The 23268-nt window shown below is 27.5% G+C and overlaps 12 protein-coding genes across 12 annotated transcripts; 8 read left to right on the forward strand and 4 right to left on the reverse strand.

Moving 5' to 3' along the window:
* The first annotated feature begins 267 nt into the window (after positions 1-267).
* On the forward strand, positions 268-1803 carry T552_00550 (hypothetical protein). The gene is made up of 5 exons (XM_018369164.1): positions 268-770; positions 813-941; positions 988-1074; positions 1116-1208; positions 1251-1803. Exons 1-5 carry the CDS (start codon positions 398-400, stop codon positions 1397-1399), a joined length of 831 nt encoding a protein of 276 aa, XP_018227434.1. The 5' UTR covers positions 268-397; the 3' UTR covers positions 1400-1803.
* Positions 1366-3749, reverse strand: T552_00551 (hypothetical protein). The gene is made up of 12 exons (XM_018369165.1): positions 3648-3749; positions 3517-3597; positions 3388-3471; positions 3209-3344; positions 3063-3163; positions 2892-3016; positions 2797-2849; positions 2477-2750; positions 2248-2423; positions 2091-2203; positions 1705-2048; positions 1366-1661 (listed from the first exon to the last, which is right to left on the reverse strand). Exons 1-12 carry the CDS (start codon positions 3708-3710, stop codon positions 1412-1414), a joined length of 1800 nt encoding a protein of 599 aa, XP_018227435.1. The 5' UTR covers positions 3711-3749; the 3' UTR covers positions 1366-1411.
* Positions 3750-3864: 115 nt separating this feature from the next.
* On the forward strand, positions 3865-4421 carry T552_00552 (hypothetical protein). The gene is made up of 3 exons (XM_018369166.1): positions 3865-3983; positions 4027-4225; positions 4270-4421. Exons 1-3 carry the CDS (start codon positions 3911-3913, stop codon positions 4373-4375), a joined length of 378 nt encoding a protein of 125 aa, XP_018227436.1. The 5' UTR covers positions 3865-3910; the 3' UTR covers positions 4376-4421.
* Positions 4422-4823: 402 nt separating this feature from the next.
* On the reverse strand, positions 4824-6042 carry T552_00553 (hypothetical protein). Its single transcript, XM_018369167.1, has 4 exons — positions 5712-6042; positions 5499-5663; positions 5114-5448; positions 4824-5067 (listed from the first exon to the last, which is right to left on the reverse strand). The coding sequence occupies exons 1-4, from the start codon at positions 5740-5742 to the stop codon at positions 4870-4872; spliced, it is 729 nt and encodes a 242-aa protein (XP_018227437.1). The 5' UTR covers positions 5743-6042; the 3' UTR covers positions 4824-4869.
* A 262-nt stretch (positions 6043-6304) lies between these two features.
* T552_00554 (T-complex protein 1 subunit alpha) lies at positions 6305-8416 on the reverse strand. Its single transcript, XM_018369168.1, has 8 exons — positions 8330-8416; positions 8235-8282; positions 7932-8159; positions 7688-7883; positions 7460-7641; positions 6942-7415; positions 6748-6893; positions 6305-6701 (listed from the first exon to the last, which is right to left on the reverse strand). Exons 1-8 carry the CDS (start codon positions 8367-8369, stop codon positions 6351-6353), a joined length of 1665 nt encoding a protein of 554 aa, XP_018227438.1. The 5' UTR covers positions 8370-8416; the 3' UTR covers positions 6305-6350.
* Positions 8417-8515: 99 nt separating this feature from the next.
* Positions 8516-11045, forward strand: T552_04070 (proline-tRNA ligase; the record flags this gene model as incomplete). Its single annotated transcript, XM_018372121.1, has 10 exons — positions 8516-8840; positions 8892-9084; positions 9130-9176; positions 9218-9381; positions 9429-9435; positions 9480-9596; positions 9641-9659; positions 9706-9860; positions 9907-10526; positions 10572-11045. The coding sequence occupies 10 exons, from the start codon at positions 8516-8518 to the stop codon at positions 11043-11045; spliced, it is 2121 nt and encodes a 706-aa protein (XP_018227439.1).
* Positions 11046-11280: 235 nt separating this feature from the next.
* On the forward strand, positions 11281-12545 carry T552_04071 (hypothetical protein; the record flags this gene model as incomplete). The annotated part of the gene is made up of 5 exons (XM_018372122.1): positions 11281-11380; positions 11425-11569; positions 11612-11890; positions 11936-12138; positions 12188-12545. The coding sequence occupies exons 1-5, from the start codon at positions 11307-11309 to the stop codon at positions 12543-12545; spliced, it is 1059 nt and encodes a 352-aa protein (XP_018227440.1). The 5' UTR covers positions 11281-11306.
* A 475-nt stretch (positions 12546-13020) lies between these two features.
* T552_00556 (hypothetical protein) lies at positions 13021-13561 on the forward strand. The gene is made up of 2 exons (XM_018369169.1): positions 13021-13308; positions 13368-13561. Exons 1-2 carry the CDS (start codon positions 13065-13067, stop codon positions 13514-13516), a joined length of 393 nt encoding a protein of 130 aa, XP_018227441.1. The 5' UTR covers positions 13021-13064; the 3' UTR covers positions 13517-13561.
* A 1033-nt stretch (positions 13562-14594) lies between these two features.
* On the forward strand, positions 14595-15544 carry T552_00557 (hypothetical protein). The gene is made up of 3 exons (XM_018369170.1): positions 14595-14766; positions 14818-15236; positions 15283-15544. The coding sequence occupies exons 1-3, from the start codon at positions 14641-14643 to the stop codon at positions 15506-15508; spliced, it is 771 nt and encodes a 256-aa protein (XP_018227442.1). The 5' UTR covers positions 14595-14640; the 3' UTR covers positions 15509-15544.
* A 438-nt stretch (positions 15545-15982) lies between these two features.
* T552_00558 (protein kinase C-like protein) lies at positions 15983-19993 on the forward strand. Its single transcript, XM_018369171.1, has 13 exons — positions 15983-16030; positions 16082-16469; positions 16515-16781; positions 16827-17372; positions 17415-17680; positions 17723-18269; positions 18319-18404; positions 18458-19056; positions 19101-19302; positions 19340-19528; positions 19576-19716; positions 19763-19805; positions 19855-19993. Exons 1-13 carry the CDS (start codon positions 16025-16027, stop codon positions 19947-19949), a joined length of 3375 nt encoding a protein of 1124 aa, XP_018227443.1. The 5' UTR covers positions 15983-16024; the 3' UTR covers positions 19950-19993.
* A 174-nt stretch (positions 19994-20167) lies between these two features.
* Positions 20168-21825, forward strand: T552_00559 (hypothetical protein). The gene is made up of 7 exons (XM_018369172.1): positions 20168-20198; positions 20245-20331; positions 20385-20735; positions 20783-21014; positions 21060-21404; positions 21448-21628; positions 21675-21825. Exons 2-7 carry the CDS (start codon positions 20260-20262, stop codon positions 21781-21783), a joined length of 1290 nt encoding a protein of 429 aa, XP_018227444.1. The 5' UTR covers positions 20168-20198; positions 20245-20259; the 3' UTR covers positions 21784-21825.
* A 38-nt stretch (positions 21826-21863) lies between these two features.
* Positions 21864-23174, reverse strand: T552_00560 (hypothetical protein). Its single transcript, XM_018369173.1, has 8 exons — positions 22971-23174; positions 22846-22916; positions 22542-22796; positions 22443-22499; positions 22319-22400; positions 22172-22277; positions 21952-22128; positions 21864-21909 (listed from the first exon to the last, which is right to left on the reverse strand). Exons 1-8 carry the CDS (start codon positions 23126-23128, stop codon positions 21886-21888), a joined length of 930 nt encoding a protein of 309 aa, XP_018227445.1. The 5' UTR covers positions 23129-23174; the 3' UTR covers positions 21864-21885.
* Positions 23175-23268: the final 94 nt, after the last annotated feature.

The following is a 23268-nucleotide window of genomic DNA, read 5'->3' on the forward strand; positions in this document are numbered from 1 at the left end:
TAGTTGCATGTAATTCTAAGGTATGTTTAAATATATGAGTTTATTAAAAGTTTATATTAAAAATATTTTTTGAAATTTAATTTAATATTAATTAACTATGAACTCTTTTTAATATAATTTTTAGAAACCCGGTGATGTTTAATTTATACTTTGGACTTTATATATTAAAAATATATAAATGGATTCTTATTTCTAAATTATTCTTTGGATATTCGATTTATATTAAGATTAATGTTGATCTAATAAAAAAACAATAGAAAATACTTGATAAAATAAATAAATAAATATAAGCATAGATTTTTATGTCTTTAAACTTTTAAAATTCTCTTTAATTTATAAATTTCTAGCCATTTTTTGCTTAGATTATCTTCGTTGTCATAGTGATTAGTATCTGAGGATGAACCTCACTAAAAAAGTGTATTTAAAGAAAGGCATTTTTAGAGCCTTTTTTTTGGAGAATATACATTATAAAAAGAATATTTATAAGCCTTTAAATATATATAATGAATCTTTGTGCTTTTTTTCCGGAAAAACCTGCTTGATTTCAGGTGGATCAAGAGGAATTGGTTTTGGAATTGCACAAAGATTTGCAAAAGAAGGAAATCGTTGTATTTTAGTTTCTCGTAATGAAAATAATTTAAAAACTGCTATTTGTTCTCTTCCTTTTAGCCAGAATCATCAATATTATTGTTTGGACGTTAGAAATCCTTATCAGTGGGAACAACTTGCTAAAAAAATTGATAAGCTGCACGTACTTGTAAATGCAGCTGGTAAGACGTATATATTATGAGGAAGCTTTTCTTAGTCTTAAGGTATATCGCAGTATTCTTTTCTCCCTAGAATTTCTGTGGAAGAGATCAAAAATATCATTTCAACAAATCTTTTAGGATCTATATATTCATGCCGTGTATTTTTACAACATTTTCTCAAGAATAAGGGTGGTATGATATTATTTTTATTGTAATATTATGTAAAAAATACTAATAGGCTCAATTATTAATATTTCTTCCTCCATAACATTAAGTGGAGGTTCAGGTGCTACAGTCTATGCAGCCTCAAAAGCAGGAATATCAGGTAGATAAATATATATCTATTATATATTTCTAAAAATAAAGGGTTTACGAAGGCATTGTCTGCAGAATGGGCATCTAAAGGAATTAAGGTGAATGCAATTTCACCGGGCTATGTTGATACAGATATGTTAAATCGTAAGATTCATAAAAGAAAAATGTAAAATTAATATATGATAGAAATGAAGAAAGAAATACGAGATTCAGCTTTATTAAGTAATCATATGAGAAGATTGGGAAATATAGAAGAAATAGCATCAGCAGCTTTTTTTCTTGCATCTAATGATTTTATAACAGGAACTACACTGTACATAGATGGTGGTATTTAAAAATGTGTGTTTTCATATACAATCTAATAGAACAACATCGCTGTCATCGTCATCAATAATAATAGGATCCATTTTAGTTTTTTTAAGAATTGAATTAGATTCTGAATCTAGGTAATCTGATTTTCTTTTTTTTAAAGCTTGAAAATCATTATCATTATTATTTTCATTAGTTATATCATTTTTCTCAGCTTCATGATTATATGAATGCCTGGGTATTGTAATATTTAACATGGAATATGGTTTTTCTGTGTTTTTGAATGTCCTGAATATATTAAAAATATAAATAATGAAAAAAAAAACAATACTTTTCTTTTATTACTAATATTAAGTTTTTTCTGTTTAATTTTTCATTATCATCTTCATCAATAATAGTTAAAAATGTACCATTTTGAACTCCAATGTCCTTGAGTAATTTGTCAAGATTATCTTCGAATTCAATGTCATACAATAGTCTATCACTTATAATGCTTATTTCTTCACCATATCCTAGTCCTTCTTGTAGAACATTTATAACTAAATTTTTAAGTGTTGCAGAGTTAATATCTACTGAAAATAAAGACGTTTCTATTCCACAAAGTTCACATTGTGGATTTGGAAGACTTGCAGGTGCACTGTTAAATACTTTTTCTGGACGTCTCGAATAAAATACCTTATAAATTTAGCATGAAAATAATAAGAAAATCTTTAATACTGTTCTAAGAGAATTCAAGTTATTGGATAATACATGAAATGCTTGTAGAACACAAATACCAGAAATTATGGAATTTGTAGTTGCAATAGATGGTATAATGTTTCCTGCCATTTCTATTCTAATTACAAATCAATTAATTGGTAGTTGAATATCTTACGTTTAATTTCAAATTTTGACTTTTGCTCAATGCCAAAAACATAAGATCGAAGATTAGCTGATGAGGATACAAAATTTAACATATCTTCATCATCTTTATCGAATGAAATAGAAGATTTATTATCTTCTGAGGATGAATCCAAGAGTGAAATAAATCTTCGTAGAAGATTTTCCAAACTTTTAAATTAATATGGTTTTATACTTGAAAAATAATACAAAGCTATTCCTACCTCAATAGAAAAACATAAAAATTTTCTTCAATAGTCCATACTAATTGGCTATTTTTTAATCTTTCTTTATCAATTGTATCAGATTTCGATTTCAAATCTTCATATGAAAGAGGATTTATTATTTTTAATATTTTAGATATTTCTTCCATAGATTTTAATTGCATAATGTCATCAAAGTAAAGTTTCTTGAACAATTCCTTAGCAAAATTCCCATCTTTTATAGAATCTTTGATATTCTTAAAAATATTTTTTGTAATATATAAATCATCCATATCTTTTTTATAAGAAAATGAAAATACCCTTAATTTAGTCACAAATACCTTCTTTCTCATTATTTTCTGTATCAAATGCTTTTTTAGTATCAAAAATATGCCTATCATTTTAGAACATATTATTTTTTACTCTTAATACTTACGAAAATAAGTAATTTTTTGCCCAAACCGTACAATGAATAGGTAATGTAGGCGTCATTCTTATAGTACAAATAGGATAGGTTTTCGGCGTTTCCTTCGGGTTACAATCATAACATTCTGTTTTTCCCTTGAATATTAATTATTAAAAAAATATACCTTTAATAATTAAATACTTTAATTATAACCTGGACCTGGCCACGAAATCCCATCGTTCCACTTTCAATAAGAGGAACACCTGCTATTAAACACATTTTATTAACATGACGACGAGCATCTATTCATATAAAAAAATATACATAAAACCCTTTCAAAATAATACCCAAGTTATCCAATGCATTAAATACTAACGTAAACTTTTGAAACCAGAATATATTAAACCTCGAATCTTTAATATCCGAATGATACGCTTTAAGTTTGGCTTTAGGATTAAATTTTTGAGCATTTTCTTTTGCAACCTCAAAAAAATAAGATATTTAACTTAGAATAAATATTTCATACTAATGATTTCGGCTTTTTAATATGCTTTTTTTCAAATAAAAATTGACGATTAAGATTTGATAAATCAATCGTATCTAAATCAATCTAAACACATAAAAAACATTCTCCTCATTCAATAAAGGCCTTTACAATATGTATTTCTCCAAATCCAGACAATAAAAGGTTCTTAAGTAGCTCACATCCAATACCACCTGCTCCAACTAAAAGTACCTTAAAATAATCAGAAAAAAAGGGTTTTTCTTAATAAAATTCTATATTACCTTTGATGATGACGTCTTAGCTATAAGATCCTCGCATGGTTTCTCTATTTTCTGCTGAGCCATCTTATCTTTTCTTATTAATAAAAAAAATGAAGTCTGCTCGGTCAACGACAAAAAATAGATAAAGATATTTAAGGTTAAAATAAGGTAATAAAAGCCGATAAAATAAGTATTTATAGTAATATATTGATTAGAATAGTGTATATTAGCATCAGGTGGTTTTTTTCCGCTATAAAATAGCGTATTTCTAGAGGGAGATAGAAATGTCTACAGAGATGGTATTGATTGATGAGATTTTCCATATAAATACAGTGGATTCTCAGAAATTTGATAGAGGTTATAATATATATATTGTTATGTGCGTTTTTATGTGTTTTAGTTTCAAGAATTACGGCTATTTCATCTTCACAGGATATGGAATTAACATTAGATATTAATTCAGAGCTTTATCCATTGAAACCAAATGAATCTATTTCTGTTCAGGTAGCAAGTACATTACATGATTCATTTAAGGACAGTGCGGATTATATTATGTATGGAAAAGTTTATAGGTTTGATGAAGGTGAAAAAGATTTAGTGTTAGAATTTTAGAGTAATTGATAAGAAAATTAAGATATTATAGATCGGTATATATAAGTTTTGGAGGTCTTTTAATGTGCCTTGAAGGTCCATATAAAAAACTTAATCGGCTTTCATATGATCATGTCTATCTTTTTATTCGACGATAAAAACATAAAATATGAAAGAATAGCATCAATGAGTTCTAATGTAATTTAGTATCTAATATATTTTGTATTTTTATTTATTATTTCTTTAAATTTAAAGTCTTAAGAAATAAAATATTAAAATTAATTTATTAATATGAAGGAAAAAGTAAAAAATAATCATTTTTGGATAACAGCATTGCATATAACTTTATTAATGTTTTTATTTAATATTTCATCTTAGAAATTTATAAAAAGCAATGCTTTTAAATTAAATTATGTAATAAATGTTTTTTTAAAAACTTATGGTATTTTATTACTTAATACAATTATGAAATAAGTTTTAATTCTTTAAAACACTGCATATTTTTATAAAAATTCACTTTTAATAAACAAAAGTAACAACCTCATTATTATTTATGATTAATACATTCATGTACAGTAAAATTAAAAACTTAGTCAATAACATGATTAAAAAAAAGCTTCAGTTATGTGTAAATCAAAACTCATCAATTTAATCAAAAATCGACATCCTCCGTCATTTTTACGTTAGCCATTTGTTTTGTTAAATTTGAAATTTCACTAGTCCCTCCAAAATAAGACCATTCTATTGTCTCATCTCTAGATGCAACCATTGTTAATGCGATGGCAATGGCAGACCATAAATCTTGTGTAACATTACAATAATCTATAACAAGTAATGTTCGAATAGGATTCTATTAAAAAGTTAAAAGATAAAAAAAAAGTATAAATAAACAATACTTTCAAATCACTTGAATTCAGTGAGACAATTGCAACTTGAGACCTGCATATAGCAAAACCGTAAATTGTAGGGAATTTATCAATCGCTATTACTTGGGTATTTTCATATTCTTCGCGAGGAGGTGTTAGTGGATTATAAAGGGAATATTGATCCGTATATTTTGACAAAATCCGTTGTCTATGGTATTGAGCTGCTTCTCGTAATTTGTTTTCCATTTTTTCTGCGACAACCATATAATCATTATTAATATTCATATTTACATTTTTTGAAAGGTTAGAATAGCATGATGATACATATATAAGATATGGAATCTTCGTCTTTTCAAGATTAAAAACTACACAAATGTTAAAGATAATAATCATCATAATAAATCATGATAATTACGTCCTACGCTATCTTTTTCCATCCATTGCTGAAAACGTTTAAGCTCACTCAAAATATATGGCTCAATAGCAAGAGAATCATGAGGTAAACGATATTCCTTATTCAACTGGATTCTATCCCGAATATCTCGTCCAAGAAATACTAATCTTTTAAATGCTAATTTCCCTAATAAAAAAATATTTATAAAAAATAAAAATAATACTATAAATTAACCTCTGAATTCACCACTATCCGTATTATTCATAGAACATATCGGAGGCTTAAAATTAGAGTTATTTTGAACAAAAAGAGTAGATGGAAGTCCAAGAAAATCTATCTGTATTTTATTAGACTTTTACCAATAAACTTCATCTCCTTCCTTCCAAGATGCTGGAAATAGTGGTTGAGTCCCTCTATATTGTATTCTCGTGAATAATAGGGCCAAACGAGGTGAAATATCCGCTGGAAAGTTTTCTTGAGCAAAATAATCATTTTCTTTATCTTCACTTGAGTAATCCATAAAAGTATCAAATATTATATGTATATTCTGTTCTTTTAATGTATATTTAATTATTTTTGCCTTTAAAAATGGTGTTTTTAATGAATATCTACTGCTTGTTGATTTGATTGTTTCCTCTAAAAAGCCCGTTAAAAACCCGTTAAAAACCCGTTAAAAATGGTAAAATATTAAGAAAATGTTAAGAAACATGTATGGATTTCTTAAAAGCACTCCAAAATGTCCTGAAATCTCTATTTTCCTGGTCAAAATTGGAGGCTTTGTTAAAAGTAATGATGAGCGTACGATGAAGGGCTTAAGCGTTGTATCTTAAATACTTATATTTATAAAATAAATAAAAATACATAAGAAATATATTAATGTTCATGACCATCCTGTGGTAGTTCTTGTTTTTCAGGATCAAGTTTAATTGAGGTGTCAATACGAAGAATAGCAATACAAGCTTCGATTGCACTTTTAAGACTTCGAATCTTAGAAACAGAAGGTTCTAATATTCCTTCTTTAACGTTATCACGTATTTTTCCATCTGGCAAACTTAATCCATATGTTAAATAATTTTTTTTTGCATCATTTTGACTAGCAGCATGATAAGCACGTAGCTTAGCGATAAGCTCGGATGCATCTTTAGCAGCATTAACAGCAAGAGTTTTTGGAATGATTAATAAAGCAGAGGAAAATTCTGCAATAGCAAGTTGTTCTCGAGAACCCTATGAAATAAATTAATAGTGTTTTAAAAGAATAAGATAAGAAAACCAATGTAGTAGCAAAATTCTCAAGATAAATACTAAGAGAGGTTTCGACGGCACCACCGCCTGGAACGACATAACCACTTTCTAATGTTCGTTTAACAGATGATAAAGAATCATGAAGAGAACGCTCCATTTCGTCTAATTGATAACCTAACATTATAAGAAAAAAAGAAAGATAAAATATTTAATCTTAGATACCATTTGGACCTCTTAAAATAATGGATGAGGATGATAATGATCGAGTTCCTTTAATAAAAATACATTCATTATCAGAAATACGTTCTTGCGAAACTTCGTCCGAATATCCAAGATAACATGTTTCAAAAACTTCTTCTCCTTCCAAATTTGATAACGTATTAATAAGGGTTGCACCTGTTGCCTTTGCAATTCTTCTTAAATCTTCTTTTTTGCATCTTCTTACTGCCATGGCACCTGCTTCTACAAAAAGTTTCAAACAAAGATCATCAATTCCTTTAGTTGTAAATATAACATTTGCACCTGATGCAAGAATCTTTTGAACTCTCTCTAGAACTATATCACTTTCTCGTTTTCTAATTTGTTCTAGTTGATTTGGATTATCAATCACAATATTCACACCCAATGCCATACGCGCTTTCTGCAAATTCATATCTAAACATGCAATTTTTGCATTCGTAATTTTAGTTTTCATTGCTAAACTCATTTTTAATTTCCAACTTATTTATTCAAGAACAAACCTTGACTTGCAAGAGTACAGTTTATAACATACCCTTTAACTAAAATCGATTCTCGTGAACTTTTCCCATGTGCTTTTAAAATATTGACTGCCTTTACTGGATATTTTGTTTCTCCACGGGCATTTACTGTTTTAACCGATAAAATAGCATCTACCGTCATATTTGCAAAAAAATCTGAATCACTAATATATAAGAAATAAAAAAAAAACATTATTTAAATCCCAATACCTTCCAATCACTTTCGATGACATACTCGTCTTAGCAACATTTACTAAACACTCCCTTCCAAGATGTTCTGCCTTAATTTGAAGCATTTCTGTAAGATATTTTATAGCCTCTTTTAACGCTAATCGATATCCCGTAATAATCGTCGTTGGATGAATCTTGTTTTTCACTAACTCATTTGCACGACGTAATAATTCCGCTTTAATACAACGTTATTTTCATTTATATAAATAATTATCATCTCAACCCGCAATAATAACTACCGACGTAGTACCATCTCCCACTTCTTTATCTTGTTGTTGTGCCAATTCAACAAGCATTTTTCCTGTAGGATGTTCAACATGCAATAACGAAAGAATAGTAGATCCATCATTTGTAACTGTTACATCTCCAATATCATCAACTAACATCTTATCTAATCCCACCGGTCCAAGTGATGATTTAAGTATATTTGAAAGCGTTTGAGTCGCTAGAACTAAAAATACACCATTAGAACACTTCTACGCACTCATTTTCATCGATTTAAAGCTCTTTTCACCGCTTTTCTCACCATGTTGATCTCTAACATCTGATCCACTAATTTTTTCTCCACTCAAGACTGGATAAGTCAATTTTCTCCGTTCAAAAACCTATATATAAACTTACACACATTAGAATCCAATGTTTGCTGAAATAATTGTGCCATTTCCTCCAAAAAAAGGACCTTTATTGACCCTCTTAATCCTTTTTTTTTTAACTTAATTTTTCTTGCGGTCAGAAAGCCCAAGGTTAACCTCACACTTTTTAATAAATTAACCTAACAAAAAATTATAGTGAAAAAATATATTAAAAATGAGTGAAAAAGACATATTATATGGACTATCATGTATTTCTATTAGTGATAAACATATTATTAGCCATGAAGAAGCAGTTACAGAAGTTTTATGGAAAAAAAAGCTTGAAAAACAAGCTATTTTTGATAAATATATCTTAACAAGAATAAGAATGTCAAAAACAGGGAGGGAAGATGAGAACGTATTTAAATTGGTCTTTATTATTGGGCTTGAAGACTCAAAAATAGAATTTTCAACGATTGCGTCAGTTTTAAAGTGTAAATCATTACATATGGCGCCATCAGAGCTGATATTTGAGCTTTTTGGAGTAAAAAGTGAAGAAGGTTATTATCTGTTTATTAAGATAATAATTTTTATTGATTGGAAGTGAAAAGTATCTCTTTTTTGTCTTAGAAGGGAGAATATATCCAAAATCCATCTTGTTTTAGATTCTCGAATACTTTTGACAGAAGAATTACTTGCATTTCGTATATCAAGCAGAAAAACAGCCTTTATAACAAGTGATCAATTATTAAAATACCTTGTGGATTTAGATATAAAGAAAACATGTATAGATTTAGGATTAAAGTTATTAAATATACAGTTGTATAGAAATAATTAATTTTAATTTAGAATGAAACCTTGCTTACAGTCGAAAGGTACACTATCTAATAAGGATGGTTAGTTTTAATTGGTATTTTTTATTATTATTTAGTTTTAGACATGCAAGAAAGTACATTAATTGGTATTACTGTTAAAAAAAATGAGAATTTTTCTGAATGGTATCGTCAAGTGTTAGTTAAGGGTGATATGGTGAGTTTTATCAATTCTTTTATTTTATTTACTCTGATTCATATTGGATTGATTACTATGATATTTCGGGATGTTATATATTAAAACCACCTTCTTATCATATATGGGAGGAAATACAGAGTAATAGTGATCCTTTTTGATTTTTGATATTAAATTTTATTATATATTAGAATGGTTTGATTCAGAGATTAAAAAAATGGGAGTTGAGGGCTGTTATTTTCCTATGTTTGTATCTTCAAAAGTTCTTGAGAAAGAAAAAGATCATATAGAAGGATTTGCACCGGAAGGTAATAGATATAATCTTGAAATACAATTTTCTGATCTCTAAAAGTTGCATGGATAACAAAAGCGTAATATATATTTATTATAGTTATTATTAATTTTTAATATTGTTAGTGGGAATTCCAATCTTGATGAACCCATTGCTATTCGCCCAACTTCAGAAACAATTATGTATTCATATTATTCTAAATGGATAAGAAGTCATCGTGATTTGCCATTAAAGCTTAATCAATGGAATTCTGTTGTTAGATGGGAATTTAAACATCCTCGTAAGTTTTATGATATTTATAGATCTTTACTTTGTTAATCATGTAGAGCCTTTCTTAAGGACTCGAGAGTTTCTTTGGCAAGAAGGTCATACAGTGTATTTAAATAAAGAAGAATCTGAGGAAGAAGTTTTTGATATTTTGAACTTATATGAAAAAGTTTATGTTGATTTGCTTGCGGTTCCAGTAATTAAGGGAGTGAAATCAGAAAAAGAGAAATTTGCTGGAGCAGCTTTTACAGCGACAATTGAAGGATATATTCCTGCTTCTGGAAGAGCTATTCAGGCAGCAACAAGTCATTCATTGGGGCAAAATTTTAGTAAAATGTTTGATATTTCTCTTGAAAATCCGAATACAAATGTCACTGGTGATAAATCAAAGGTTTATGTTTGGCAAAATTCATGGGGTCTTTCAACAAGAGCAATTGGAATTATGGTAATGACTCATGGTGATGATAAAGGATTGGTTATACCTCCTAGGGTTTCAAAAATTCAAATAATTGTTATTCCTTGTGGAATTACTGTTAAAACAGCAAATGATCAACAAAAATTAATTCAAGATGGAATTGAAAATATTGTTCAAGAGCTTAAAAAAGCAGGATTCCGTGTTAAATCAGATTTACGGACTCTATATTCTCCAGGTTGGAAATTTTCTCATTGGGAAATGATGGTATTCTATAATTTTATTATTTTTTTGCAATTATTTACTTTCTAGGGAGTTCCATTACGATTGGAATATGGATTGAGAGATCATAAGGCTCTTCAAGTCATTGCTGTGCGTCGAGATACTGGTACTAAGTTCGCAATTCCACTTTCTACACTTTTACAAACTGTTTCTGAATTACTAACAACAATTCAGACTGATTTATACAACAAAGCAAAAAGAAAATATGATGAAAGCATTGAAATTATTTATAAATGGGAAAACTTTGTCCCTTCACTTAATAAAAAAAAGGTTTTACTTGTTCCATGGTGTAAAATATCATCATGTGAAGAGGAAATACGAAAAAAGAGTTCAAATGAATCAAATACAGAATCAGAAGATAATTTATTAAGTATGGGCGCAAAAAGTCTTTGTATACCTTTAGAACAACCATCTGGTGAACATCTTTTAAAAGAAGGTGTAACTCGCTGTGTTTCTTGTGATAATTTTGCTACAACTTTTGCACTCTTTGGCCGTAGCTATTAATTCTTTTTCATTTTATAATATTTAATATAACGACTTTTAAAAAAATGTTAAAATCCTCTCTGTTTTCCCTCATAAAAACATATCATAAAGCAAGATCTATTCTTTATGGATCTTCCTATGCCTATTATCTATCTTTATCTTGTTTATTATTAGACACTCTTTTTTGCCTAGTTATTTTACTAAAAATCCCTTGTAAAAATATACAAGTTCTAATATCTTTTAACTTAGTATTTAGATACTGAAATTGACTGGAATACATATATGACCCAGGTTTCTATTTATTTATCAGGTGAAAGAAATTATCTCAATATTAAAGGTGATACAGGACCAATTGTGTAAGCTATAATTATATATTTTAAAAATATCTATAATTTTGAAGATATCCATCAGGATTTCTTTATTTATATACTTTTCTTTATAAATTGACAGATGGAGGGAGAGATATTGCAAGAGCTCAGTATATTTTTATGTTGGTTTATCTTTCAACACTTTTTTTTATATTTAAGATTTATCAAACAATAAGAGTAAACAGAAAGCGGTTTAATTTGTTTATTTGATATGATCAGGCACCTTTGTATACATATTTTATGTTAATTTTTTCAAAACGTCTTCATAGTATATATTTATTACGTCTATTCAATGACTGCTGGGCAATGCTTTTTTCATATATTGGGGTTTATTCATATGTTCAGAATTCCTGGATATTGGGTACTCTTTTTTTTGGGATTGCATTAGGAATTAAAATGAATGTTTTACTTTTTTTCCCTGCTATAATTATGATATTATTTCAGATTTTGGGTCTAAGGCATATGTTATATCATTTTTTTCTTATTTTTGGTATTCAGGTTATAATTGGATTGTTTTATGAGAAATACATTTATTTTATTTAGACATTATTATTTATACCTTTTATTTCTTATAAAAAGGAATATATTTCTAGAGCTTTTGATTTTTCTAGGGCGTTTCTTTATGAATGGACTGTCAATTGGAAGTTTTTATCAGAAGATGTCTTCTCTTCTAGGGAATTTTCATTTTTATTACTTTTTATTCATGTATTAATACTTTTTATTTTTTCTAGCACCTTATGGAACCGGTTTATATATATATATATATTACGTTTATATAAACTAATGGATATTTAGGATATCTGGACGTTCTTTAAAAGAACTTGCATTATCTTTATTAAATACAAAAACATTATTTATTAATAAAGTATATAAAACATCTTTTCAGACTCAGCGTCTTATTGTTATTATACTTTTTACATCTAACTTAATTGGGGTTTTATGTGCACGTTCTTTACATTATCAATTTTATTGTTGGTTTGCATGGAGTATACCTTATATTCTTAGTCAGACACGTATACATCCATTTTTTCAATTTTTTATTTGGGCACTACAAGAATATGCATGGAATGTATATCCAAGCACAGCTTATAGTTCTATAATTGTAATTATGGTTCTTATTTCAGTTTTATTTCTTCTTTTAATTCGGTGCTAATTTTATATATTTATTATTATATTTTCTTCAAATAAGTCAGTTTTTTATTCCATAGGGCTTTTATCAGATTAATGTGTTGGTCTTATAATGCATTTAAAGTTTTTATACATATGTTTATTTTATTAACAAATATCAGATTTTTACTATCTAAAAAGGTTATGCGTTATTGATTATTATAAAAACAAAATAACGGAAAAATATAATGAAACAATTTATTTAAAGCAAAGAACATACAATGAATTTCAAGGTTATTTATCATTTTTCTCAATTTTATTTTTTTTAAATAACCAAATCATTTTTAATATAGACTTTTTTGGATTCATTAATTTATTAAAATAAACATTCTCTCAAATAATAAAAATATACTTATTTATCTAAATATATACCTATTTATCTAAATATATAGATATTTTTCTTTAGATTTCTTATGTTAAATCTTAGTATTCATATATATTATATTTTATACTTTTCGTTAAGATATTAAATTATTTTTTGAAAATAAAAATTAATATTTTTAAGATGCCTTCTTCAAGAACAGCCAAAAAACCCAAACCAATACAAAGAAAACTAGTAGATTCATTTCCGTCTTTAAAAGTTTCAAAAGTTAGTTCAAAACAATTAAAAAAAACTAATGATAATATTATTCAAAAAAAAAATATATTGAAAAGTCAAATACAAAGTAATAAAGAAGTTACTAATCTTTATCCATCTAAACAGGATTTTTCTCCTTTAGTTGTAGAAAAATCAAGTTGCGTAAATATAGGTATGTATATATATATCTATCTATGAAATAATATGAAATTTAAATATATATTTCTCTAGATGAACAAGAACATATTAATAAGGCATTAAATACGTTTGATTTAACATATAAATATGGACCTTTTGTAGGACTATCTCGTTTAGATCGCTGGAATAGAGCTGTAAAATTAGGTCTTTGCCCTCCTATTGAAATAAAGAGGTTACTATAACTTTTTAAATTCAATAATATTAAATATTATAATGATATTTATGACATTTAAAAGACTTATTTTTCTATATTGGAAGATATATTAATTATCATGACAAAGTATTATTTATAATAATCTATCTATCAAATCTTTTTTAATATAATTGGATAACATTTGTAAGAATTGGTTTCAATTTACTTAATATGTCTGGAATTAGGTTAAAAAGGATAAATCCTTATGCAACATTTTTCTTAATATATCTCTATCGATAAATGTTATTTATTAGAAATACAGGTGTAAGATGTAGAAATAATTATTGTAATCAATTGTATGAGTTTTATACATGGATTCTTGCTTTTTCAAAATATTTTTTGATACAAGGAATTGAATTATTTAAAATAATTTGTCATTGAATATATTTTTTTTTGTTTTAATTATTTTAACGTTTAATAAAAGCTATAAATCTTTAAGAATTATTATCAATTTTCCTATTTCAATTCATTTTTATTAACATATTATTCATAAAACTATAAAGAAACCTTTTTATTAACGATTTTATATTATTTCAATAACTTTTCTCGAATTGATTCTATTTTAATAAAATTTTTAATACTATAATGAATAAATAATAGATTTTCATTTAAATTAAATAAAAACTCATAATTAATAAAAAGAACAATTTTTTTTTATTATTTCAATTCTTTTTTTATTTCAATTATTTTCTTCAATTATTTTCTTATATATTCTCTATCTTATATATATTCTCTATCTCATTAAATCTTCCTTTTTCTTTACAAATAACACTAAAATACATTCTTTTATTCCTTAAATAATACTCTAAACCCCTCCTCCCCACTCCTCCCCCCTAAAATCTACAACTTCCATTTTACATATTAATCTTATTGAATTAAACACTCCAACTTATCCCCTTCTATCTAACGGACAATGACGTGTCCCGTTCTTATTTAGTTTATTCGTTGCTATGGAAACTCAATTGATGATGAAATACTGAAATCTGATTGGCCAATTTCTGTCGATGATTAAATTTATTTAAACCCTTAGATTTATTAATAACATGTAAAATATAAAAAATATAAAAAATATAAAAAATATAGAAATTTAGAGTCATAAAATTGAAATATTTTATGAAAATAAAGAGATCAGAAATAATTAATAAAGACTTAGTAATGGAATTATCAGAACCTTTGATAAATAAAGAGAGAATGGAAATGACATCAGAGTCATCACGTATTATTAGTGATATTATTCTTGTAAGTGAAGAAAAAGTTAAAAAAGAAAGAATAATGAATGAATTATGATAGGGTCTTTCAGATGGGTTAACAGTTCCATTTTCGTTAGCAGCTGGTCTTTCGTCATTTTATAATAGTAAAATTGTTCTTACAGCAGGAATGGCGGAATTGATATCAGGAGCAGTTTCGATGGGATTAGGTGGATATTTAGCAGTAAAATCAGAGGTGGAACATTTTGAACATATTAGAAGAACACAAATGGATCTTTTAATACACGCACCAGAAAATAGATCACAACAAATTCTTAATCAATTAGAGTCATATGGAATTGTTAATGAAGTTTGCAGACCTTTAGTTTTTTGTTTAAAGCAAAATCCTATTGATTTTGTAAACTTTGTTATGCGTTTTGATTTATGTTTACAAAAACCCTCACTTAGAACAGCTTGGTTTAGTGCTATTACTATTGCTATGTCATATTTTCTTGGAGGATTGTATAACTCTTTTTTTTTCTCTAAAAATTATTGATTTTATTATTAGAATTCCTCTTATACCTTATATTATTTTTTACAACGATACTTTTTTAGGTTTTAAAATCAGCGTTATTCTTGTTGCCATTGTTTTATTTATTTTTGGTTATTTAAAATCAATCTATCTCATCGGATCTATAAAGAAATCAATCTATTCTGCTTTTCAAACATTATTAGTCGGTATTATTGCTGCTATTTCTGCTTTTACAATTGTATATCTTTTAGGCGGTCATTAATCTTTAATTCATTCCTTAATCACTTTTTATCTTGTATAATTTAATACTTCATATTTGAGTATATACCTATCTTTTGATATATTTTTTATAATTTATTCTTTCTTTATTATATAATAACTCGATTTTTTAACAAATCTATTTCCTTCTTCAACAATTCCTCCTAACCCTCCTTCTCCTCCTCATTCTCCTCCCTCTTCTAACTCAATTATACTTTTATTCTTCTATTTTATATATTAATTATCGAGTAACCAATCTTATATTACATTTCTATATTTACAAAAGTCTTTCTTATATAAAATAAATACATGTTTAATAAATATAAAATAATGTTTTAATTCATTTTTAATAAAAAATTGCTTGATTTTAAAGAATCTTAGTTATTTTTAAGGTTTTTACTTTTTTTCGAGGATTTTTTAACCCTCTACACGAAGCATAAAAAGTTAAGATTAATGATAATATGAATATTTAAGATTTTTTAGATAAAAAATAGGAATTAAGAGACAAGATCTTTAAGAAATGGAGGTAATATTTCTAATAGAACAGGAATAAAGAACAGGATTAATATATTTTTAGGATATTTCAGAAGCAATGAATGATATCCATAACAGGATTGAGCGGGAAAAGGTTTTGATTCAAGGAGCACAAGCTATGTGTAGCCAAACTCTTAATGAAAGTGTTCAACAAAGTCTTGGAAATAGTATACGGGAATCTCAAAGAAATATAACCTATTTGATGGAAAGGATGCGTGAACTTCAATTAAAAAAGAAGGAATATTTAGAAGATGAAAGTAGTGGAAAAGATAATAAACCACCTACACCCCCACCAAAGGATACGCCTTTCCTGAAAGAATCTAAAATAATGAATAATATTTTTTTAAGTAATGTTCAAGATGAAGAAAAGCCGAAAACTATAATAGAAAGGGTGGAAGTATTAGAATCAAAGCCGCAATATACAAGACTAGGTTTTTTTTTTCATTTTTTTTAAATATTTTTTGATTATTTAAAAGATTTATATAAATATCATACACCATACACAAGTATGAAGATTCAGATGATGATTCAGCAATTAGAACCGAAATTGATGGTTGAAAAACAAGTAAAAAATGGATTTGATAAATTAATTAACTTATATAAAAATGAAAATGATAAAAAAAACAAAAATGAGGCAGAAATGAAGAAAGCTGAAAGTGAACAAAAAATACAACTTTTGAAACGTGGTTTAAAACGTTACAAAGATCTTAACGTTGATGTTGATAAAGAAGTTCAGGAAGACAGTATTTGAGATTTATATTGTAATTATTTCCTTTTAATATTATTAGATGAAAATAGAAATGTTTTCAGAATGAGGGGGTCTCTTTCTGGTATTCTTAAGGGAAAAATTTATGGAATTCAAGATATTGAGCATGTTTCTCGAACATCCCGAACTCCTGAAACCTATGTAGTAATTAAAGTTGATAAAACAGAGTTTTCAACACGAGCATTCAAAGCGGATCGTTGGCTACAGGAATCTTTTGAAATTGAAGCTAATAAAGCGAATGAAATTGAATTTACTGTTTATGATAAATATGGGAATTCATCTATTCCTGTTGCTGTTCTTTATATACAAATATCGGATATTAATGAGGAATTGCGTCAGAATCGCCTTAAAGAGGCATCGGGGCCTGACTGGGTTAGTGCTGAAAAAATGCAAAATGATTTTGGTCAAATTACATCTAAAGATGTATTTGATATAACAAATTCTGATTCCTTACCAACGTCTAAAAAACAATCCTATACTATGAAAAAAGATCGAACAGAAAATAAAAGTATTGACGCATGGTTTGCACTTGAACCTGCAGGAAAAATACATTTAAGTCTTGATTTTGGTATGTTTATTTCATTTATTAGTTTCATCTTAATTATTTCAGTAAAGAATCTTAAAAACTCACGCTCTATTGATAGAATAGGTCTTGGTAGACAAGGTGCAATCCGTGAAAAAAAGAAAGAAATTTATCAAATGAATGGCCATAAGTTTTCTCAACATCAATTTTATCGGATTATAAAATGTGCGCTTTGTAGTGAATTTTTGAAAGATGCTGCAGGATTTCGATGTATAGAGTGCAGATATACTTGCCATAAGAAATGTTATCTTAAAGTTGTTTCAAAATGTATTTCAAAACCTAGTTTTGCTGAGGTAATTCTAATTATGGCATTTTCTTAAATTAAAAAATCCTAGGACTCTGATGAAGAAAAACTTAATCACCATATTCCTCATAGGTTCGAATCATTTGTAAATATAGGTGCAAACTGGTGTTGCCATTGTGGTTATATTCTTCCTCTTGGAAAAAGAAACGTACAGAAATGTTCAGAATGTAACATATTATGTCATTTTCAATGCCGACATCTTATTCCTAACTTATGTGGCATGTCAATGGAAGTAGCTAATCAAATTTTGAATGAAATTAGAATTTCAAAAATGAAGCAGGCGAATGCTCTTGCTGCTAATAAGAATGATAATTTTCGTAAAATTCACTCAGAAACTACTCATTTATTATCCATAAATGAATCTTATCTTAATGATAATCAATCTAAAGTTCAATTATCGTCGCAAAATCTATCTCAATTCTTATTTAAGTCTTCCAAAAATGATGAAGAATCTAAATTTAAAGACAAACGAGCTTCTCTTGATAAAATATCTTCACAGAAGAATCTTTTCGATATAGCTGATACTCGTCAAACACATAAGCCTCAACTATCCCTTTCGTCTACAGATTTTGAAAAGGGTATGCTTGGAAATCATTTCTTAAATGTTGAATTTATTTATGGTATTAGGGGTTCTATTATCCGATTTAGATTTAAGTTATGACTCTCTGCATCTAAAGAATTATCAACATGAGGATCAAATATATAAACAAGAGGTTCAGGAAGATTTATTTTTATTTTTTATTTTTTTATATTAATTTTCTTTTAGGATTTTGGAAAGTTGGACAAATCTACTACACCTGAGCATAAGAAATATACGGATATAATACGTAAGACTAGTGATAAATATTCAAGCGATTATGATAGATATTTGAATGATTATGATCAATATTCTGAAGGTATTTATGGAAAATCAAATAAATATAATTACTCACCGGATTCATCTATTAAAAATTATCAATTTTTTAATGATACTTATATTGATAAACCAACTTCTTATCAATCATCTGGAACAAGAGTTTCTTCATCGAGTAAGAAAAAGGTTGGATTGGATGATTTCAATTTTTTGTCAGTTCTAGGTAAAGGGAATTTTGGTAAGGTTATGCTTGCAGAAGCTAAATCTACAAAACAGTTGTATGCAATTAAAGTTTTAAAAAAAGAATCTATTATAGAAAATGAAGAAATAGGAAGTACGATATCAGAAAAAAGGATTTTCCTTACTGCCAATAAAGGAAGACATCCTTTCCTTATTAATTTACATTCATGTTTCCAAACAGAAACAAGGATTTATTTTGTAATGGAATATGTGAGCGGTGGAGATTTGTTGTTGCATATTCAACGAGAACAATTTGGTCAGACTAGGGCATTGTAAGCTTTTTTTAAAAGGTTTTATGTGTGATTTATTTGGCTAGGTTTTATGCAGCTGAAGTTTTATTGGTTTTAAAGCATCTTCATGAAAATGGCATTATTTATCGGGATTTAAAGTTAGATAATATTTTATTATGTCTTGATGGACATATTAAAGTAACGGATTATGGTCTTTGTAAAGAAGATATGTGGTATGGCTCTACTACAACTACTTTTTGCGGTACACCTGAGTTTATGGCTCCTGAAGTAATATTATATATTTTTTTTTTTTTACTTATATAAGATTTTGTTTGAGCAACACTATGGACGTGCTGTTGATTGGTGGGCATTTGGCGTCTTGATTTATCAAATGCTTTTAGGACAATCTCCTTTTCGCGGCGAAGATGAGGATGAAATCTTTGATGCAATTCAATCCGACGAACCTCTTTATCCTATTCATATGCCTCGAGATTCCGTTTCTATATTACAAAGGGTTTTTTTTTCATCCTTTTTCTTAATTAATTAATTCATTTCTCTTAGCTTCTTATTAAAGAACCTGAACAACGTCTTGGATCAGGTCCCAGCGATGCTTTAGAAGTTATGGCCCATCCTTTTTTCCGAAATATTAATTGGGACGATATTTATCATAAACGAGTTCATCCACCTTATTTTCCAAAAATTGTATGTTTTATTTTCTTATATTATTTTTCTTTAATTCTTCTTTTAGACAAACCCAATGGATACAAGCAATTTTGATACCGAATTTACACGTAAAAAAATTTTGATCTTTTTTTAACCTTAATCCTCACTCTTTCCTAGATGAACCACCTGTATTAACTCCAACTCAATCTAAATTAACTCAAGCTATGCAAGAACAGTTTCGAGGTTTTTCTATTTATTGTGGTGATCCATAATTTATCATTCCCTATTTATAAATTTCATTGCAATTACTTTATACACTTGTAAAAATCCCTTTTCTTGTACTTTTATTGTATTCTTTTCAATTTATTTTACTTCATATTTTTTACTTAGCAAAATCTCCGGTTTCTTGACCGCCTATCTTTTACTTTTATTTAGTTATCTCTAAAACTATGGATAAAATGTGAATAAAAGCCTAGTTTTTGAGAGAAATGTATCTCTCAAAGGTATCAGGATTAAATACAGTAAGAATCTCCCTTTTTTCCGCTTTTTTTTCTGATAATTTTGAAGATTTCTGAGGAAGTTATGACATGGAGTATTCAACCGGGTCAAGAATTTAGATTTGAAGTAGAATTTGACTCTAGAATAGAGATAGAGGTTCTTTTATATGTTTTTATTGCGATAGAAGGTTTTTAAATGGTATTTTTTAGATAAAATCAGGCACAGCAGAAATTTTTGGGACAGAATTGACAATTGGGCCTGTATATAGCTTTAGTGGAGTTAAATTAGCATTATTTACATGGAGAGGATGTGTTATTGATGTAAAGGGTACGCCGTCGGTTCATTATATTGCAGATGAAACGCCTATGTTGGCATATATGAATTTACATTTTGCTATTGAAAATTTAAGAAAAGAAGCAATGAAAAAGGATGAGGATGGACCACGGGTATTGCTTGTTGGGCCGGAAGATTCAGGGAAAACAAGCCTTGTACGAATTCTTTCAGGTTATGCATTAAAGCAGAAAAGAAGTCCAGTTCTTGTGAATTTGGATACACAAGAAGTGCGAGGCTTAAAATGCTTTAAAATAGAAGATCTTATACTTTCTAGGATATTGGAAGTATTCCTGGTTCAGTTTCAGTAACGTTAATTTCTGGAATATTGGATATTGAAAATACTTTTGGATCTAGTTCAACAACGGGTCCATCTCAATATCCGTCATTGGTGACATTGTCTTATTATTATGGTTATGATTTTCCTACGCATAATCTTAAGTTTTATAAGTCTTTAATTTCTCGCTTGGGAATTGTTTGTGCGTCAAAAATGAGTGAAATAAAAGATGGTAATATTGGTTATTTTGATTTTTTTTATAAATTAAAAAATGCAGTAAAATATTCTGGATGCATTATAGATACATCTGGAATTATTGATCAATCTAAAGGTTATGATATAATACATAATATAATTTCTGATTTTTCTGTTAATGTGTTAATTGTTTTGGGATCTGAACGTTTATATAGTGATATGGTGCGGAAATATGATAATAAAAAAGGAATGCATGTTGTAAAACTCCCAAAGTCTGGAGGCTGTGTAAATAGGGAAAAGTCATTTATACAAAAAGCTCAGTATTCTGCAATAAGGAAGTATTTTTACGGCGATTTTAGGACTATACTGAGCCCATATTCTATTATATATGATTTTGATAGTTTAATTGTCTATAGAGTAGAAGAAGGTCTGAAAATTATTTATATATCTGTTTGAATAATTTTGTTTAGAAACATTTACACATTCATCTGCATTGCCAATAGGTCATGATATTTCATCACAAAAACTGCAAATGATAAAAATAAATGTATTTTCGATATTACAGAATTCTGTTTTGGCTGTTTCTCATGCCAATATAAACGATTCCATTGATATTATTTTAGAATCTCCTGTGGCTGGATATATATATGTGTAAAGTATTCGCTTAAAATATATTTTGATTAATAATATATTATAGCTCCGATGTAGATGATAATAAGAAAAAACTTACAATATTATCGCCTCTTCCTGGAAGGCTTCCTAGTCCTGTATTGATTATGGGATCATTTAAGTGGCAAGATCTTTAGAAATATATTTAAAATTATTAAGTATGCAATAATAATTTATAAAATTTAAATATGCCAATGCGAAATGATAAAATTGAATGTTATATGTTATGCAGATTCTAATTATAGGAAATATTCAGCAGATAACTTTTATACTGTTAATATTTGGGAAATAATTCGATTATTTACCTTGGTTTGATTATTTTGAGTAGATGGATTATCATGTTCATTTTCTGGTGCTGCATCGAAAATATTAAATTTTTTTTGGCCATTATCATATATTTCTAATATGGATGCAAGGTTTGCACAACGGTAGCAATAGTTTGGTGCAGACCATACTGTAGATAATTTCCCGTCATATAAAACCTATAATTATTCATTTTAATTTATTACTGTTAAAGCTTTATACTTGATATCCTTCATGACATAATTGATGTGCACGTAAAATATGTTCTATATTATTAATTTCAAGAAACTTTTGTACAATATCAATGCCAAATGTATAACCTGCTCCTCTAAAGAAATATGTTAGAAACTTTTATTTTATTTCAAATACCTTGGTGAAATAGAAAAATCATTCTTGTCTTGATCCGGATCTGACCATACTAAATCCGCCATAGGTCCTTCATGTGGTATTTCTATCAAAAAATTATAAATTTAACATAATATTCTTATTATACCCTGGAAACGATCAATAATCTTTATTTGATCAATAGAATGAATAGATGGTGATAATCCTAAAATATTATCTTTTCATTAACATTATCAATATAATATACCCCCATGAACACAAAATATTTTATTATCAATAATAACAGATAACGTTAAAAAATCAAACATATCCGTAAAATAATGCCATACATTTGCATTCCCATATTTACGAATACATTCTGTATAAAATCCATATGTTTGTGTCACACTTCGTGACTCATGATTTCCACGTATAAGATGAACTCTGTCTGGATATCTTAATTTTAAACATACAAGTAATGATATAGTTTCCACACTAAAAAGCCCTCTATCAACATAATCTCCTAAAAACATTCTTATCTTCTTTAATTAATATATATATATATAATATACCTAAAAAAAGATAATTAGTATCTGGACAAAATCCCCCAATCTTAAAAATCTCAATTAAATCATAAAATTGTCTATTTCTCTTAAAAAAAACTCTCTTATATATATTTATTTATTTATATATATACCCATGAATATCTCCAACTACTGTAACCGGTGAACATATATGAACAACATTACTCTCTTTTATAAGAAGCATCTTTACACTCTCACAAATCCCTTCAATAATCGCTTCACTAAGAAGTTCCTTTTTATATAATTTTTCAATATACATATCTATATTCATCTTGAATTCTTTATATTTTTTATTAAATTATTATCAATTTATTAACAATTTATTAACAATTCTTCCTATTTCTTATTAAAATATTTAAATTTCTTAACAAAAATACCTTCATTTCTTAACAATTCTTAACAATTCTTAAC

Source organism: Pneumocystis carinii (assembly GCF_001477545.1).
Source record: "Pneumocystis carinii B80 chromosome Unknown supercont1.2, whole genome shotgun sequence".
NCBI lineage: Eukaryota > Fungi > Ascomycota > Pneumocystomycetes > Pneumocystales > Pneumocystaceae > Pneumocystis > Pneumocystis carinii.